This window comes from Adiantum capillus-veneris, chromosome 11, assembly GCF_014529385.1.
Source record: "Adiantum capillus-veneris isolate H3 chromosome 11, ASM1452938v2, whole genome shotgun sequence".
NCBI classification, from domain to species: domain Eukaryota; kingdom Viridiplantae; phylum Streptophyta; class Polypodiopsida; order Polypodiales; family Pteridaceae; genus Adiantum; species Adiantum capillus-veneris.
In genome coordinates, this window is record NC_140941.1 from 148173248 (window position 1) to 148192396 (window position 19149).

The 19149-nt window shown below is 46.8% G+C and overlaps 1 protein-coding gene across 8 annotated transcripts in view; it reads left to right on the forward strand.

Annotated features, from left to right (window-relative positions):
- LOC147448193 (endoribonuclease Dicer homolog 4-like) overlaps positions 1 to 19149 on the forward strand; it is a 191411-nt gene that overhangs the window by 40852 nt on the left and 131410 nt on the right. For all 8 annotated transcript variants that reach the window (XM_086524071.1, XM_086524069.1, XM_086524064.1 and 5 more), the window contains exons 3-5: positions 71 to 184; positions 303 to 437; positions 7496 to 7571. In XM_086524071.1, the coding sequence (XP_086380197.1) occupies positions 71 to 184; positions 303 to 437; positions 7496 to 7571 (325 nt within the window). The remainder of the gene's footprint in view (positions 1 to 70; positions 185 to 302; positions 438 to 7495; positions 7572 to 19149) is intronic.

Here is a 19149-nt window from a genome sequence, read left to right on the forward strand (position 1 = left end):
ATAATTGATCATGAGTTAAATTCAATTCTGCCTAATGGACACATAAACAGTGCTTCTTATCTGGCTGCAGCAAGCAATTGCAATTCAGAACTTCACAGGTCTTACAGTGGGGCAGTACAATGGCCAGAATGACAGCATGAGATGGCATCTTGAAAAATGGAAGCACAATGTTTACAATCTGGAGGTTGGCTTTCTTGTTATTTATTCTCATATGAAACAACACATTGTATTCTAATTTGCATAACTCAATATTTTGAGGCTTTTTTAATTTCACAATTGTTATTTATATTCTATGATCTCAGGTTCTAGTGATGACACCTCAATCACTGCTGAATCTTTTGCAACATGCAATGCTCACATTTGAAATCATCAAAGTCCTCGTATTTGATGAATGCCATCATTGCCAGAAGAATCATCCATATGCTCTTATCATGGAGGTTTGAGATCTCCCTTAGTTTATTTGAGAAAGCTTATAAACTATGAATACAACTGGTAGTCAAGTACTCATATTTACTGAACTGAACTAATATACAGGCAATGTTGACGGGTTATTGTGGGTATATGAAATGGCAAAAAAAATCGTGCTTACCCATTAACTCTTAACTGAGTATTGATCTCACTCAATGGCTTTAACCTGTAGATGCTTGTAGAAAGACTGCACATCTTTTTGTTTTCTTGCAATTTATGTTACTGAACCTGAAAGGACGACTGCTATGCTTAGGAGGGTTATTAATTGGTTTTATCGTCAAACTGCCTGCTTTATTTTCAAGGTTAAATCTTTGATGTCCTGAATGATAAATGGTAGATATTGGGATATTGAGAAGATTTCTCAGGACAATATTCACTACTTGGCTGGTAACTTCTTGTAGGTGGTTGTAGAAAGACAAACACACTCATGTTTTGTATTGTTTCTTTCAAAGACTATGAACTCTCATGCTTATTGAGAGTATAAGGCAGCCTTGCTCATTGTCTATTGGTGTCTTCTACACAAAATAGCTTCATGTGCTTGGTTTGCCTTGGCAGAAGCAACCTAGCAAACTCAGCCGTGGCTGTCAAAGCTGCCCTGAGCTTAGCCCTCAGAATTAGAAGTGGCCATGGATTGTTTTTGTCTTTCTGATTTTGTTTGGTCTAGCTTATGTAGTTGGTCTAGCTTATGTAGGTTAAAGTTGACTTTCCACGAAAAGTTACAGAACTATGCGAAGTTAGGAAAGGCTAGAAAGGACTTAAATTATTTTGCTGAAACCATCGGTTGTCATTTTCATGGGCATTGTACGCAGATGATAATTTGATGGAACATGAAATCCAATCTTTGTTTCCTGGAATTATGTTCATTAATGTTTTTGATGGATTGATTTGGTGACCCACCTGTTGGCAAACTTTGGTTTTCTGGTAATCAAATCTCAGAGGGAATCTTGTTTTAACTATGGATCAGAATAAAATAGAAGCCCGACCCTGGTCAAGTTTTTTGGTCATGTGAAGGAGATTAGAGGCAAGCCGCAAGAGAGTAAACCCAACATGCTGGAACTAAACGTAATTGGGGTCCCTTACAACAAGATAAGCCCATAGATACCCCCTCCCCCCCCCCCCCCCCCCCCCTTCCTTCATATCTCCTCCTAGTCCCCCAATTCCCCCGGTTACCGCCGCCTCCCCTCCCGTTCCACCCACTAGCCCCCCTGCTTCCTCACCCTCTCCCGCTCCTGCCTCACAGCCGGCTGAGGGGTCAAGACTTTCATCTGCTAGGAGGTCGCTTGATAGCGCGTTTGCCACGAGCCGCCTGGGGGGAGAGGAGCAGACTTTCTTGCGGACTCCCCTTTGGTACAGACGTCACCTTTTGCTGCAGTCCCTCGAGAACTAACGAGTTTCGACATCCGTCACCGATGGGACTTCTTCACTTATGACTTCACACGTTTCCTCGGCGATTCCTCTTTAGACTTTGAGGTGGCTTGCTTCATAGTGCATATGCTGTTTCTAGCAGCTAGAGGGACAGAGGCCCTGGACACAGTGGTTGGTTTCTCTTTCCCTCTGTGTCGCAGGGACCAGACTGAGTGGACTCTGGACTCAGTGATGGATTGGCTTCAGGCTTAGGCTCTAGAGTTCTCTCAGCACACGGGAGACTTGGGGGTGACACCTCCGGACACAGCAGGATGTAGGCACATTGTGGTACACTTTTTTGCTGACACGCAGAGTCCACCATGCTATGTATATGTACATGAGGACTTCTGGACAGAGGATGTCGCCCGATGGACGCCACACTCTTCTTGGGCTTGGGTTGGACAGACTCTTCAGTTTCATCTATCTCGGGGTTGTTTGGATGAGACAGACTCTTCAGTCTCATCTATCTCGGGGTCGTTTGGATGTGGATTACTCCCCATCCAAGCTGGCCTCGAAGATAGCAAGGTTGGCTATTGCTGCAGTATCAGTTTTCTCTCACTGACTCCATGAAGATCGTCTCGTTGAATGTGCAAGGATTAGGTGAACCCTAGTTTCAGCGTCAAAATGGAGTTGCTTCCGTCAGGAGCTTCAACGATGCCTTGTGGGTGGTATGATTGATATTCTTATGCTTTAGGAGCATCATCTTTGTGAGAGCCGCATTAGACGATGTGGTTTGATTTTGTGTGGTTGTTATGAGACATTCTGGTCAGCTGCATTTGGGCCTAGAGGCATTTAGGGAGGGGTATGTATGACTATTACGGACTCATGGCAGCATGCCATTGTGGGCAGAGGTATTATTGTGCCAGGCAGGGCCGAGTGGATTACTATGCAGGTTCAAGGTTGCCTTATGTGTTTCCTAAACATCTATGTGCCCAATGTGGAAAATGCACGAGTTGAGTTTTGGTCACATATTGTAGAGCCCTTGTCGCATGCAAAGAAGTGGTGTGTTGGGGGAGACTCCAACATGTTGGAGGACTCCTCAGATTGGATTGGAGGACAGGCTTTGTGCGACCCCTAGACAACTTGTCTTTCTCTCGCTCTGACCGCAGAGTAGGAGGAGTGAATCTATCTTGGATAGATCGCTTCTACGAGAGTGATCACATCTATGATATGGGTGGATCTGTTACGAGTGACTCTATCTTGGATAGATTGCTTCTACGCCAGTGATCACATCTATGATATGGGTGGATCTGTGAGGAGTGAATCTATCTTGATAGATCGCTTCAACGCCAGTGAGATCACATCTATGATATGGGTGGATCTGTTTGCATTGTGGTAGGGACTACATTTTCTGACCATGCGCTAGTGATTCTCACCGTGACTCACAGCCAGAGGAGTGGGAGTACGATGCTGCGCAGCCAGAGGAGTGGGAGTACGAGGGTCTTGCTCGACCTAGAGCTCAGAGAGCAGGTGGCAGCACTTTGGACACTCAGGATACCCCATGCTGGTAGACTGGCCTCTAGACTCGCTGAGCTTAGTCGCTTCTTCCTCCAGGAGTCTAGAGTTCGGTTGACTGTAGCTAGGGAGGAGGAGAAGCGTCTTTGACTAGGCATTGTTTCCTTGTAGAGGCTGCAGGAGCACCACCCAGTCAGTCCTTGGTTGGAGGAGCAAATGTAGCAGGCTTGACAGGAGGTGGCTAGCATTGAGGAGCGGTGTCATGAGTTTGCCTTCCATCGGCATGCATTTTAGTAGACCCAGGTGGGTGATAGAGTCACTGGGGAGTTCTTTTAGTCGGTGGGGCTTCGCCATGCACACACCAGGGTCAACCGGTTGAGGAGACCCAACGGGTCAGTTGCTTCAGAGCCTAAGGATATGCATACAGTTGCTACTAACTTTTGCCGTGATTTGGTGTCTGTTGAGCCTCAGTCAGAGCGTCAAGATGCATGCAGAGAGCAAGTTTGGGCGCAGATGCTTAGCCTTGTTACTGAGGAGATGCGTTAGAGACTAGAGCTTTCTCTCCAGCTAGAGGAGCTCCATGAGGCCCTCAGAGCACTCCCCAAAGGTAGGTGTCCAGGGGAGGATGGTTTGACTCCTAGCTTCTTTTTGGAGTACTAGGGAATTGCTTGGTTCGGCTCTTTGCAGCACCTATCAGTACATCTTGCACATTGGAGAGATGCTGATAGCATGAGTGAGGGCTTGATCTACCTTGTTCCCAAGGAGGGAGGCTCCTTGGATGAGATTCGGCAGTGGCGACCCATCACCATTCTCAACTCAGCCTACAAAATTTTAGCCAAGGCTCTGTGTTTAAGGATCGAGTGGCTACTTGAGAGCATTATACATGGGACCCAAGTAGGTTTTGTCAAGGAGCGTAGTATCCTCGACAACATTTTCACTTTTGGGAGGCGTCTGCTCTGGCGCGTCCCCGAGGAGAGGACCTTGTGATACTCCTTCTCGGTTTTGAGAATGCTTACGACAGAGTTGGCTGGGATTTTTTGGAGGGCACTTCACGCAGGATGGGGTTTTCAGATGCTTCGATCAGAGGTGTGTCATCTCTCTACAGGTGTGCACACAGTCAGGTGGAATGCTTCATACTCACACATTCGGTTAGAGAGGGTTACCCTCTTGTCCCCTTTCTCTTTCTTCTCTATGCTGAGGCGATGAGCAGATTTGACTTCACAAGAGGTTGGCTTGCGTTGTTTAGAGCTCCCTATTAGGGGAGATGAGCTACTTGACGCTGAGTTTGCGGAGGATCAGCCGTGTACATGGAGGGCCAGGAGGCCCTCTACATAGGTGTGAGTAGGCTCTTGAGGTGTTTTGTTGTGCTTTAGGAGCATTGATCAACTGGAGGAAGACAATGGCTTTCTGGGTTGGTAGTGCTCCTACGCCTAATTGGTCGCCGAGTGAGGGCTTCAGGTGGATTCCTCGAGGGACTCCACGTCGAGCAGCAGATTGCTCCTTTCCTCTTGTCCATTAGGAAGAAACTACTTCACTAGAGTTCAACACAACTCTCTTTGGCAGACAGAGTTGTAGTGGCCAACCAGGTGTTGTTGGCTACTATGTGGTACATCACGTCTTGCTGGATCTTCTCGAGCTCTTGTATCAGCCAACTGGAGAGGCTGATCTGGAACTTTTTGTGGTCAGGACGCAACAAGCAGCTAGCCTGGTCATCACCTTACCATGTTCTCATGGAAGGCTAGGGATCATTGACCCAGCACAGCAGAGCAGAGCCCTCCTTGGGAAGTTCGTGGTTAGAGGACTGCTGACTGCTTTCAGGGGAGGAGCCCTGGAAGGAGTTTCTTCACCGGCTCGGCGCCCGCGTCCCGCATGTGGGCGGCCCTTGGAGCCCGTCCATCAGGTGGTTTTTTATAGAGATGCGCAGAGTTGGTCTGAGCAAGAGGTTGGAGGACAGATTTGCTGCGAGCCTGCTTAGGTCTTGAGAGCCGCTGAGGAGTGGCCTGGAGCAGCATCTGCCCACTTGAATGGAGGAGCGCTTGAGGCAGCCTCTTGTTTGGAACCCCATGGTTAGCACTCAGAGAGGCCACGTGGTTGGGAATAGGCCTCATGTTTCTTGGGGTCCCATGGCAGAGGGTCCAGCCCACACTCTAGGCGATTGACTTCAGTTCTCAGGCCTGCCCGAGGAGGCTCAGAGCATCCAGCTATGAGGCATGAGGAGAACGCAGAGCATGTGTCAGGACATTACAGAGGCTTTACCAGCAGAGCGGCTCACCCTTCTAGAGGCAGCAGATCCCAGATGGATGGGGACCTTCACGCGACTAGAGGTCCTCATTGCAGTTCGAGCTTGCTCGGAGTCAGTATCCACATGTTTTTGGAGGTTCTGGGAGAGGGTCGCCTTCACAGAGTCCCAATAGAGGCTCCACAGGTTGCAGAGTGTTTCTTTAAGAGGATTCGAGTTGTGGGCATTTGTGGGAGGACCTGTGTCACTTGACCCAGTAGATCTTGAGATAGACCATTGGAAACTTTGGGCTTCGGAGAGCTGACCTCTGGCACGATTACAGTGGGACCCGGGAGAGTGGTTCTGGCAGGATCCCCTCTTCAGCCGATCACCCTGGGACCCCGTTTTTCCAGTACACAGTTTGCCTGGGGCGTCACATACCGGCAGCACCACATGAGGCTCGTCTTGCTGCAACACTTCACTAGTAGGAGGGTCTCACAGCTGAGTTCTTGTAAGGTTTTTGGGAGCGGTTGTGGGACTCCGGGCAGCCGAGGAGAGTTACTATGTTCCAGTGGTTAGTTGCACACATAGCTATAGCAGTTGGGAGCTGGCTAGAACACAATGGTTTCTCAGCAGCCTGTGCAGCTTGTAGGCATCCTTTGGAGAGTCAGCGTAACTTTCTGTGGGACTGCCCCATGGCACAACAGGTTTGGCTTCGGGTTCTTTGGCTGATGCCAGCTCTTTCCACAGCTCGACAGTACACTTGGGGTGCTGTAGCCTGGTCCACTCTCATGGGCCCTGCGCTTCACTTTGAGTTGGCTTCCACCAGCAGGGTGATAGTGCTCCAGGGGGGTCGACCTAGGCTCCAACTTGCGACAGAGCTTACTCCCCAGGAGTGGTGCAGTGAGAGAGAGGTGTGTTGGGAGCTTGTCTCTGTGGCCTGACACTCTGGTTCATCTAGCGGGCCTGCTATGTCCGCATCTTTGAGGCTCGCCCTGTCCACCGGAAGAGATTGTTCGTTTTGGCTGGAGCTGGTTCACATTCTCAAGGGTCAGTTTGCGAGATTACAGGGCAGCTCCGACCGCATGAGGGAGCGCAGAGAGGCTTTTCTGCGACTTTGGCGCCGAGGGCCCTTCTTCACCATGGTCCAGGGTGTGCCTAGATGGCACTATCAGCCACCAGTGTGGATTTTTCCTCCTCCCATCCTGTGATTTAGCCCTCATTGTACATACTTTGTTTACTCACTGGGAGAGTCTCCCCATGTTTTTGATGTAGCCTCTTTAAGAGAGGTGGATTGTAACCCTATGGGCAGCTCTATTAACAAATGGAAGGATCTTTTTCTTGGGGAAAAAAGAAAAAAGTAATTGGGGTCTATGACAGCCTTTGAGATTGCGCTTGATCAATTGTTCTTGATTGGAGACTAAGTCAGCACTGGCTATTGCTTGAGTTTGCTTTGGAAGTTCTAATAAACTTGTGGGGTCATGTTGTTAGTCTCCAGAGCTCTATTCCATTCTTGAGTGTTCGTGTTGTCTAGTTTATGCAGCTCTGCATTCAGTCCATCTTTCTGTTAACACTTCAAGATAATGGCACTTATTTGAGCAAATGGTTGAAGAACCTGAACATTTTGTGAAACGATGGGAAGAATTGAGTTCGTAGCAACTCTAGAGCAGATGCATGTTGATTGCTTATTGATTCTGGTCTAGGTTTTCCTTTTCTGACTAGTTCCAACACCTACCTGGTGGATCTTCTCTTTTTTCTGTATTCAGAGGGGCATGAAAGAAAAACTTTGTGGTACTATCTGGGAGGTCATTAGGGGGAAATAAACTTTGGCATGCTTGAGCTTAACACGATTGGTCTGAGGTTTAACTCTCAAAATGGTGCCTGATTAAATGTTGTTCAATTCGTTTGACAATTGTAACAAGAACTTTGAGGTTGCTTTGTGATTTTCAGGAATTCTATTTCAAAACGGACATTTGTCACAGGCCAAGGATACTTGGCATGACAGCATCGCCAGTGATTAGAAAAGGTAAGGATAGCTGTCTTCCTGAAGTAAACTCTTACTCTCTGAAGAGAAGGTATGGGTCTAGTTCTCCTCATAAAACTTTTCTGCATCTTTGGAAAGAGTATGGAGGATACTGTGGCAGTTATAAATTAAGGAAAGGTAAAAGAACATCTTTTTTTGAGCTATTTTGGAAGTGGGCCAAGTGGTGATGCAGTTGGTGGTGCCAAATAGTTTGGATAGAGGAGGTAAACTTGGCAGATGATCCTTTGGGTTGGATTTTTTATTTGAGACCACTCTGGCTTGAGAGCTTCCATAGAAACAGCTCAGATAGGTCCTTTCATTGTGGCAGGGGTTCTTCCATTTTTCCCTACCCATATTTTCGAACTCAGCTCCTTCAGTATCTTGATTATGTCTCTGTTTGGGAGACAATTTTCTTTAGCAATTTGAGGTCTTCTATGACTGCGTGGATTCTAACTTTGCACGTTATCTTTTTTCCTCACCCTGAGGTTTCCCACTAGTAATATTAGTGTTACAAAAAACTGTGTGTGAGCTTATATTGACACCTAGATATACCCACTATTAGAAACCAATGTCATTAGTAGGGATGTCGTTACTATGCATGATTGAGCTGATGGTTTTTTTGCCTTGTGGGAGATTACGAGTCTTTGTCTTGCACTTGCTTTTAAAGGGGAGTCTTGACTCTTTTTGGATTCATTTTGAAAGCATCAACGTTATGTGCATGTCTGGATTTTAGGATGTCTATAACCATTTGTTGGGAAACCACAGATGGAGATGGGGAAGATGACCACGAGTAGGAGGAGATGGGAGAGTTGACAGAGCGTGCAAGATAAAAAAGCTTCTTCTCACTCAATAAAAATGAACGTATACATTGTTTATAGGCCTTGTATGTTCATGCAAAATTTAAGCACTACCACGTAAACCGATGGTGATAACACACTTGCCAACCACTCGAACATGTGGTGCATGTCTTGCATGATTTTGGACCTTATTCTAACATAGGACAGGAGGTCTTATGCAAACATTTCCCCCTTACGACCTACTACGGACAACTACTAACAAATATGTGGACATGTGGAGCACTGTGACAAGCCATCTAAAACAAGAGTAGAAGCCCCCCTTGGACAACAACATAGGGTGTGTGTGTTATGTCCCGCTTATTACAGGAGAGGGGATATGGTCCAAACACCGTAAGGATGGGCGCCTGGTGTCTGGGCGGACATAGTGTGAACCGGCCACTTTTATAAGAGGGAGGCCAAGGCCTTATTTGTAGTTATCAACCCCCACTGGCAGAGTGCCAGTGGTTAGCCCGTGAGGCTAGGATTGTGCGAGGTCACCTTGAGGAGCTGGCTCGGACTTACAGGTGCACGTCTACGTCCTCGGACATTGGCCCAGCACGGGGTGCTGTTGGATGGTGGCTATGGTCGGTTGGTTAGTCCGACGCGTGTCTAAAGGCGGTCCGTGTAGCTGGGAGATCCTTTCCGAGTGTCCATTTCATTGGTATTAGAGGTAGCTTGGCTACAGGAACGACCACGTGCATACCTATGGATTGGATTGAGTCGGATAACCTCTATTTGGTCTAATTTTTAATGACTAATTGCTGAAATTACTGATATTTCTTCTCGTCATAGGCGTACAGGTGAAAATCAACACTTCTTTTGCTGATTTTTGGTGAAAATCAGAAGCGTTTTGATAAATTTTACTGAGTTTTGATGAAAAGCAGAGAATTGCTCATTAATTTACCAATTTATGATTAAATTCAGCATACAGTACCTTGCTTGATCTCTCTCTGTACTCTTTCTGAGAGAGAGAGAGAGAGAGAGAGAGAGAGAGAGAGAGAGAGAGAGAGAAAATGAAATGAAATGATATATTAACGTCTACAAAAGGCCAAAATGACCTATGAGACCAAACTGATTACAATGATGAGTCTAGTACCAAGTCTGGGTACAAACAAAGAAAACTAAAAACTAAAAACTGAGATAGGAGTGCTGCCGACTCCTATGGGTGGCTGGTAAGCTGAGCAATGGTATCATGCCACAAAGGTACAAAGTGGGGATAAGTGTCACCATGATACAATATAGCAGTAGCATGAAGCCTATCTTGATCGACACTCTGGGTGTCGTGCTAGAATCCTGTGGATCCTCTGCCGCAATCTCCTCCGTTGCTGCGTGGCTCCCCTCCTCAGTCGCGGTCGTCTCGATCTCCCCAACTCTATAGCTCGGTCAATGAGAGTACCGCTGGTGTGTGTATGGGTGGGAACCGAGCTCTGTGATGGTGGTGTCCCCTCTGCCTTTGTGGTACTCGTACTGAAGAAATCTGAGATGCGTCTCTGGGACTGTCTCTGTCTATGCCCTCTCAATAGAGAGTCTCTATGTCTCTGTATCTCAAGTAGAAATAATCCGAGACATCTCTGATCCTGATATCTCATGACTCTATCTAACGAGTCAAAACCATCTTTGAATAAACAACGAAAGCGTCCCTGTATCTCATAGTAGACTGTGTGCCGATCATGCCGACTACAGTGGCCATGTTGCAGACCATTCCTTATGACAACTTGGGGGCACTAGAGAAGCCGAAAGCTTACAAAGAAGGTGGTGCAGCTGTAAAGTTCAGTACTTTCAGTGGCTTTGAGGATAAAGCAAAGGCTCTCACTTTCCTCCAGCAATTTGATACAGCTTATGCAGGAGGGAATTTTATAGAGGCCTCGAAAGTCAAGAAAGCTGCCAATTTCTTAAGGACAATGCGCTTACTTGGTGGACGACATTGTTAATGCAAGGACAGGCACCCGCCACTTGGGTCTACTCAAGCAAATGTTTGCATTTGCTTGGCTATCAAATGAATTTGAAGCCGACGTCATGACAGATTGGCACCAGCTTATTTCGGCTACATGCAAGAGCTTGCTGGAGTACAATCGGAGGTTTTGTAAAGCGTTACTCTCAGTGACCTCCTACAGATTTGTGCCGCTGACAGAGCGGATAGAGAAGTACTGTTGTGGGCTGCCTAAAGGGCTTCGTGATTATTGTACCAAGAACAGAGTGGCTACCCTCACTCAGCTTATGGAAGTTGCCTTGTTGAAAGGAGAGGACAGTGGTTTCCGAGCAATGAGAAAGGAGGGCAGCAAAAGAAAAATTCAGCGAAGAAGCCCTTTGTGAAGACGGCTCCTGATGCGTCACAGGGGTCAGAAAAGGCCACCAAAGACAAGGATTCAGCTGGGACTTCTGGAGTGCAGGCAAAGAAACAGAAAAGGAAGCCTTTTGTGCGCAAGTCGCTCGAGGAAAATAAGGTCCTAATGGCTGAAAATAAATGCTTTATATGCGAGCAGCCTGGTCACTTTGCTACCAATTGTCCACAAAGGAAAAGACTAGCTGGCTCATATGAAAAAGAAGACCAAAAAGGAAAGAAGCCTAAACCCACGACAGGTTTGGTGCCAGACATGGTGGGTGACAGGCCCAATACAGATGCCAGTGAGTTATCTAGGACATGGGGTAAAGTTAGGGATCAGACGGCACTCATCTTCTTTGATCCAGGTGCCAAAGCCAACTTTATCTAACCAGAGTTAGCTATGAAGTTGGGTATGAGAGCTGAAGAGATGGGGTACACAGCATAGGCAGGGTTGGCATGTCCTGGCCACTCAAAGTGTGTTACTCCCATCATTGGAAAGCTGCGTCTGCATATTTCAGTCGTATGTGGACACAGATGAGTTCTACATCATGCCGCTGGAAGGATGTGACGCCTTGTTGGGGATCCCGTGGATGTTCCGAGTGCATAGAGTCTTGGATGCCTACAACAAAAAGATCACTGTACAGGATAGGGGCAAAACTCACATCTTGGATGTAATGCTTAAAGGAGAGTCAGTCCCTATTGTATCTGCTTCTGCTATCACGAGTTAGTCCCTATTGTATCTGCTTCTGCTATCACTTCTGTAATAAAGAATCATCTTTCTGTGTACTTGATTTTTGCACGTGATGTCTCAGATAGTGATCAGTCAAATTTATCTGTGTTAGATAAAGAAAGGTCAGCCTTTTTGCAAAAGTTTAGTGACTATTTTTCTGATTCATTATCGTCGCAATTGCCGCCAGAGAGACCTGAGGACCATTGGATAGATTTGGTGCCAGGGTGTAGCCCACCAAATAGACCTCCCTGTAGGGTTAGTGCGGCGCAGCAGAAAGAGATTATGGGCCAGGTTGAGGAGTTATTAGAGAAGGGGCTGATTCAGCCTAGTTCTTCACCCTTTTGCTCCCCAGTGCTCCGAGTGCAGAAGAAGGATGGCTCAGGGTGCATGTGTATTGATTACCGTGCGTTGAATAAGAATACCATCAAGAATAGGTTTTCTATTCCTAGAATTGATGATATTCTCGATCATTTAGAGGGTACTGCAATTTTCAGCAGGATAGACCTTAAGAGTGGGTACCATCAGATTCGTATAAGGCCAGAGGATGTGCACAAGACTGCGTTTAGAACGACATTTGGTCTTTTTGAGTTTCTAGTGATGCCGTTTGGGCTAACAAATGCTCCTGCCACGTTCAACAGAATGATGGACCGGATTTTCTGCTCGCATCAATAGTTTGTTGGGACGTTCTTCGATGACATGATAGTGTATTCGAAGAATGAAGAGGAGCATAGGCGTCAGTTGACCCTTGTGTTCGAAGAATTACGAAGTCACAGGCTACTTGTCAATCCTAAGAAAAGTGAATTCTTCCTCGATGAGATCCACTTTCTTGGCCATATAGTCTCAAAGGATGGTGTCAGAGTGGATCCCGCAAAGGTCGAAGCTATTAAGACATGGCCAGACTTGAGGACATGCTACTTGTCAATCCTAAGAAAAGTGAATTCTTCCTCGAAGAGGTCCACTTTCTCGGCCATACAGTCTCAAAGGATGGTGTCAGAGTGGATCCCGCAAAGGTCGAAGCTATTAAGACATGGCCAGACTTGAGGACTGGGCACGATGTCAGAAGCTTCTTGGGATTGTGTTTCTACTATAGAAGGTTTATCAGAAATTTTGCAGAGAGAGCATCGCCTCTTCATGCTTTGCAAAAGAAAGAGGTCACTTGCAGATGGACCCAAAAAGAGATTTTAGCTTTTAGTCTTCTAAAGGAAAAGTTGACTTCAGATCCAGTAATTGTTTTGCCAGATCTTAGGAAGTCATTTGTGGTCTAGTGTGATGCGTGTGGCAGTAGCATCGGAGCAGTGCTAATGCAAGATGGACGGGTAGTAGCTTATGAAAGCCGAATTTTGCAAGGGCCAGAGAGAACTATGCAAGTCTATGAGAAAGAGCTCTTCGCTGTGATTCATGGGCTTTCTAGCTGGAAGCACTACCTCTTAGGTACTGATTTTGTTGTCCAAACAAATCATCAGACCTTGCGATACTTCTTGACATAGTCAAAGTTATCCGAAAAGCATATGCAATGGGCAAACATTCTTTCCATGTTCCACTTCTAGATTATGCATGTGGAAGGCAAGAAGAATGTTGTGGCTGATGCGTTATCAAGGAAGCCACAAATTTCAGCTGTGTCAATTCCTTATCATCATGAGTTAGATGACATGAAGGAACAATATGCTACTGATGAAAATTTTGCAAGGATCTTTGAACAGTTGCAAGAGGGGCAACATCATGAGCACTACCTCCTCAGAGATGGGTTTATGATGATGCATGGCAGACTTTGTGTTACAAGGCCACTGCGACATAAGGTCATGGAAGAGAGTCATGTCCCACCGTATGCATGGCATCATGGTATTGATGCGACAGTTAAAGCGGTAGAGACATTCTTCTATTGGCCTACCTTGAGGAGAGATGTGGATGCCTTTGTGCGAGCATGCATAGTTTGCCAAAAGGTCAAGTTTGACAGGCAAAAGGTACCAGGGTTGTTACAACCACTGCCGATTCCGGATAAGCCATGGGAAAGCATTGCTATGGACTTTATCTTTGATCTTCCAAGAACACCAGTAGGGAATGATGGTATATGGACCATTATCTGCAGGTTCAGCAACCAGGTCCATTTTATCCCTGTTAGGAAGAAGATAAAATCTGATCAGATGGCACGCTTGTTTATGTACAGTGTGTTTAAGTACCATGGCATGCCACAATCAATTATCAGTGATCATGATCCTCGCATGACCAGTTTGTTTTGGAGAGGATTGTTTGAGAACATGGGCACTACGCTCAAGTTCTCGTCTTCGTTTCATCCACAAACTGATGGACAGTCAGAAGAGGCTAATTCTACTGTCTTGAATCTGCTGAAATGCTATGTGTCAGATAATAAGGGCAAGTGGGAACAGTATTTGCCTATGCTGGAGTATGCGTACAATAATACGTTGCATTCGTCAACTGGCAAAGCACCTTTTGAGATTGTTGAAGGCGGCAAAAAAGTTCCTCCCATTTTGTATACAAAGGACAAGATCTTTAAGGCAGATGGATATGTTGAGAACATGGATGAAATGTACAAAAAAATCAAAGTTGCCTTGGAGAAGACTCAGGCAAAACAGGAAAAGGCGTCACCGTCGTGAATTGCTGTTATCACATGGTGATTGGGTTCTGTTAAGGTTCGAAAAGGCAAGGTTAAAGAAGATGAAGGGCAAGGAACGGTTGTTTCCTAAGCTCAATATGCGTTATTAAGGGCCTTTTCAAGTGCTTGACAAGATCAGGGATGTCGCTTACAGGCTGAAATTTCTTGATGCATGGAAGATTCATAATGCGTTTCACGTGAGTCTTCTAAGACCCTTCGTGGGTGATGTGCCAGAAGATATGCCAGTTGAGGATCAGCCAGAAGTTGAGGAACTTGATGAGATCCTGATACTTGAGCAAGTTTTGGCACATAAGGACAGAAAAGTTAAAGGACAGGTTGCAAGACGTTATTTGGTGAAGTTCAAGAACTATCCGCCTATGGATGCAAAGTGGATGGAAGATCATGAACTATCAGAGTCACCAAATGTATTGCAGCTTTACCTTGAAGCCTTTGGGTTGCAACCTACTGATGCCCCAACCCAACGTGTGCAAAGGAGGGGTAATGATAGAGCTAGTACATCAAATGTACATATGAATTTAGTGTAATAGATGGAAATGACAAAAGTATGAAGGTCTCATTAAGTCATTTGTATCTGTGTGTTACGACCTTTCTTGCGGATACATGCGATGATAAAAGAGTGTTAATAGCACAAGATCATTAGTGGCGTGTATTTATGGTATGCAATCGAGGACGTTTGCGATTTCAAGAGGGGGGTATGTCACGGGGACGTGGCAGCTGTTAACTGTCACGAGGACGTGGCAACTGCTAACCTTAGTTGTTGGTTTCTTTCCAATGATTTTTGTTTTATTTTTGAGACCCTCTTTTTGAAGTAGCAAACAATCGGACATTGTATGGCCAATGTGAACGGTAGTTTCACCTGTAGATGGGAAGTGGTCGGCACTGGAATTCGTATAGTAAGAGGATGTCTAGGCTCAGAGCAAGATCATGTAGGTTCCCTCGTCGCACTTAGCAAGTTGGTGGACACTAGGAAGTGAACTCAATAAAGGCACAAAGTCAAGGTGGGACTACCAACAGAAAGTATCTGACAGTTGGGCCACATTGCACTGTTGGATGCGGTCCCAATGAGGATAGATGGTCAGATGACCAGTGGGAGCCCAACGGAATCATTTCCTAAAATTTAGGGAATTGCTACTTTGGGCCGTGAAATGTGTTCGCGTCATTACCTCCGGTATGACTAGGGGAACATTTTACAACTCTGCCGCAAAGTCAATTGGGCAACCAGTCGGGAGATTTTTTAAGCGGCAAACCCGAAAGGGGAAAATGCTTGTAAATGCGCCAAGTGGTAGATTCTCATGGACTTGCCTCTTACAGAAAAATGGGCACTGAATTTTATGCTGGGAGAGGCCTCATTTTGGTTTTTGTCACAGGTTAAGAGCTATGGAGTGCTTTCTTTCCCTCTCATGTACAGTGAGGTGCTAGGAGTGATGCCCTGCAGGCTACACACTGCTCTCTCTCCCCTACGTGCAGTTATGTGATGCCCCACAAGAGGGCCCTTCATTTGGCTGATGTACAGCTGTGTGGGTTCATGCTTTTGTGCTGAGGCAAGAGCCTCCTTGAGCAGGAACAGGGGTAGCTAGCTGCTACTCCAAAGCAGGCACCGGTGAGGGTCATAACCTCACCGTACAGGTGCAAATTCAGCGCTGTGTATGCGCAGAAAATTGACTGTTTTCCAGCCATACGGACGCCAGAACCCTTGGGAATCATGTCCCACTGGCAGAGGGCAGCTAGGGGACTGTTTGGGGCTGAAAGCGGAGCAAAAACCAGTAAATACAGCGAGATGAATTTACTGTTTTTGGGCTGGAATCAGAGGGTATATGCCAATGGAAGTGAGTTCTAGTAGGGGAATTGGTTTCGCGCATGTTTTGGGGTTGTAATGCTGCCGAAATTTGGCCAAATCAGGTAGTATCTAGAGGGATACAGGTAAAGGATTCCCAGGACTCTACTTTGTAATTTACCCTCTGAAAGAATAAAGAAATACCGAAAGGGGCGCCAATTTTGGGGCCTACAGGTTGTCGACGTTTGCTCGGAGCATTCTAGCTTCCGAGCCGTGTGTGTGCTTAAGTGTTAATTCCTGTCACAGGTTTCCTTTGCACGTTCTCTCTGTATGTGTCTAAAGTAAAGAATTTCGGGTGAAAGCCAAAGCCTACCGCCCCACGGGCCGGTTTTAGGTAGGGGAGAGAGGGGTTGGTAGTGACACGTGGCAAGTGTTATGGATGGTGGTCTAGTGGACACCGTGGCTGGATGACCACCACCTTAGTTAGGAGATGGACTTAGCTGGATTGGGATATCTGCGAGCTGTTGGTGGTTCTTTAGGAGATACATATGACTGGTTGGTTTGAGTCGGGGTAAGCATTATCATCTACTTTGTGTGGTCAGTGGTCTGGAGTCTATTATCTTGAGTTTACACACAACACGTCTTCACGATCCTTGCATAGCTGAGCCTCGACACCCCCATTGTACCCATGAGTTCTGGGCTGGAGCTGAGTGTGCTACCATGCCAGAGTCTATATTGGTTTCTTTGAGTTATTCGATGTTCATATGGTTCAGGTTTCACTACTGAGTCTTGCTATTGTTGCTCTGTTTTTCATTGTCTTCTGTGTTTTCAGTCTGTGCAGTGAGATCTCACGCACATTGCACTGAGGAGCACCCACTATAGAGAGCACGACACATTATCTCCGCTACAGTCGGCAAACTCACCGTCAAGAAGCTCATTTGCACTAATAGAAAGCTCAAGACAACGTAGGCCAACTTGCTAGGAAGTCAAAAATCTGCTCATCGCCTCAGCATAGAACAGAAAGAGGAAGGGGGCAAGAGGGCAACCCTGTCTGACCGAACGCATGCGCACATTTAGGTGCTCTTGACAGGGGGAAGAGAGGAGCACTTCTTGTTACAAACCTCTGATCCAAGCATTTGTGAAACCCAGGTGCTCTTGACAGGGGGAAGAGAGGAGCACTTCTTGTTACAAACCTTTGATCCAAGCATTTGTGAAACCCATCCTGCGTAGAGTGCCCTCCAGGAAGTCCCAGTCAACTCTGTCGTAGGCCTTCTCAAAATCGAGGAGTATCGCCAAATCCTCTCCTCAAAGACGCGCGAGGGAAGATGTCTCCCAAAAAGTGAAGATATGTTAAGGATACTACACTCTTTGATACAACCTGTCTGGGTCCCACGTATAATGCTCTCTAGGAGTGACTGGATCCTCAAGCTCAAAGCCTTTGCTAGAATTTTGTAGGATGAGTCGAGGATGGTAATGGGAGGCCACTGTCGAATCTCATCTAAGGAGCCATCCTCCTTGGGAATCAGGTATATCAAGCCCTCACACATGCTGTCAGGGCCCAAACATCTGTTAGTGTGCAAAACGTACTTGAATGCGCTGCAAAGATCTGAACCAAGCAAGTTCCAGTACTCCAAGAGAAAGTTGGGAGTCAAACCGTCCTCCCTTGGACAACTACCTCGGGGGAGTGCTCTGACAGCCTCATGGAGCTCCTTTAGTTGGAGAGGAAGCTCAAGTCTCTGTCGCATCTCCTCGGTAACAAGGCAAGGCATCTGTGCCCAAACCTGCTCTCGGGGATGCGTAGCCCCCCCCCCCCCCCCCCCCCCCGCCCTTTCTCTGTGTGTCTGTCACAATGAAAATCACTGTCGTGGTTCGAAAAAGTAGTCCCTGCCAGGATGAAAACAGATCCCCCCATGTCACAAATGTGGTCACTGACGTAGAAGTGATCTATTTGAGATAGATTCACTCTTCCTACCCTGTAATCAGAGCGAGAAAGACAGGCTGTCTGGGGGTCTCACAAAACCTAAGTCCTTCCAAAAACATGAGAAACCCTCATAGCTATACATAGCCACTCCCAAGCTGCCAACTCAGCCCCGTGCATTGTAGCATGGCCACCTCCCATCCTGTTAGAGGGGGCCTCCAACATGTTGAAGTCCCCCCCAACACACCATTGCTCTGCATGCGGCAAAGACTCAACAACATGAAACCAAAACTCTACTCGTGCACTTGCCACATTGGGCGCTTATATGTTGAGGAAACCCGTGAGGCAACCTTGAACCTGCATAGTAATCCACTGAGCTCTCCTGGCACAATAATACCCTTGCCCACGATGGTCTGCTGCCAAGAATCCGCAATAGTCATACATACCCCTCCCTGGATACCTCCAGGTCCAAATGCTGACCAAAACATCTCATAGCGACCACGCAAATCTGACCATGCAAATTTGATCACATTGTCTAATGCGGCTCTCACACAGATGATGCTCCTGTAGGATAAGAATATCAATCTCACCATCCACAAGGCATCGCTAAGCTCCTAATGCAATCGACCCCTCTGACGCTGAAACTAGGGCCCTCCTAATCCGTGCACATTTCAGGAGACAATCCTCATGGAGTCAGTGAGAAAAGACAGATGCTGCAGCAACAATCAACCTTGCTATCTTTGAGGCTGGTTTGGATGGGAAGTAATCCGCATTTGAGCGACCTCTAGACAAGGGCGTCTGAAGTGATTGTCCCACCCAAGCCCAAGCCGAGCGTGCAGCCCGTAGGGGTACATCCTCTGTCCAAGAATTCTCATGTACAAATATATAGCAAGGGGGCTCTGAGTATCCGCAAACAAGTGCACCGCAATGTGCCTGCAATCTACTGTATCCGGTGGCGTCACATCGAACTTAGCTAAAGGCTAAAGTGTTTGTACCGGTCTCTCAACCCTAGGTCCCATGTGTGGTGTGAGAACTTAGTGGCGTGGACCTGGAGCGAGTCAAGAATTGTGTGCAGGATCCTTGCCGCACAACGGAAAGGAGAAACCTACCGTTGTATCCAGTGCCTCAGTGCCTCGGGTTGCTAGAAAGAGGATGTGGACTCGAAAGCAAGCCTCCTGCAAGTCGGGAGAAGAATCACCTAGGAAGCGTGTGAAGCTGTAATCGAAAAAGTCCCATTGTTTGCGAATGTCAAAGCTGGTTAAACCCCGAGGGACTGCTACAAAAGGAAAGGTCCGAACCAGAAGAGTCGGCCTCAGATGGGGCTGTCCCTCCCGAGCCATGCAGGGCTACAGTGTCATAGGCACTGGA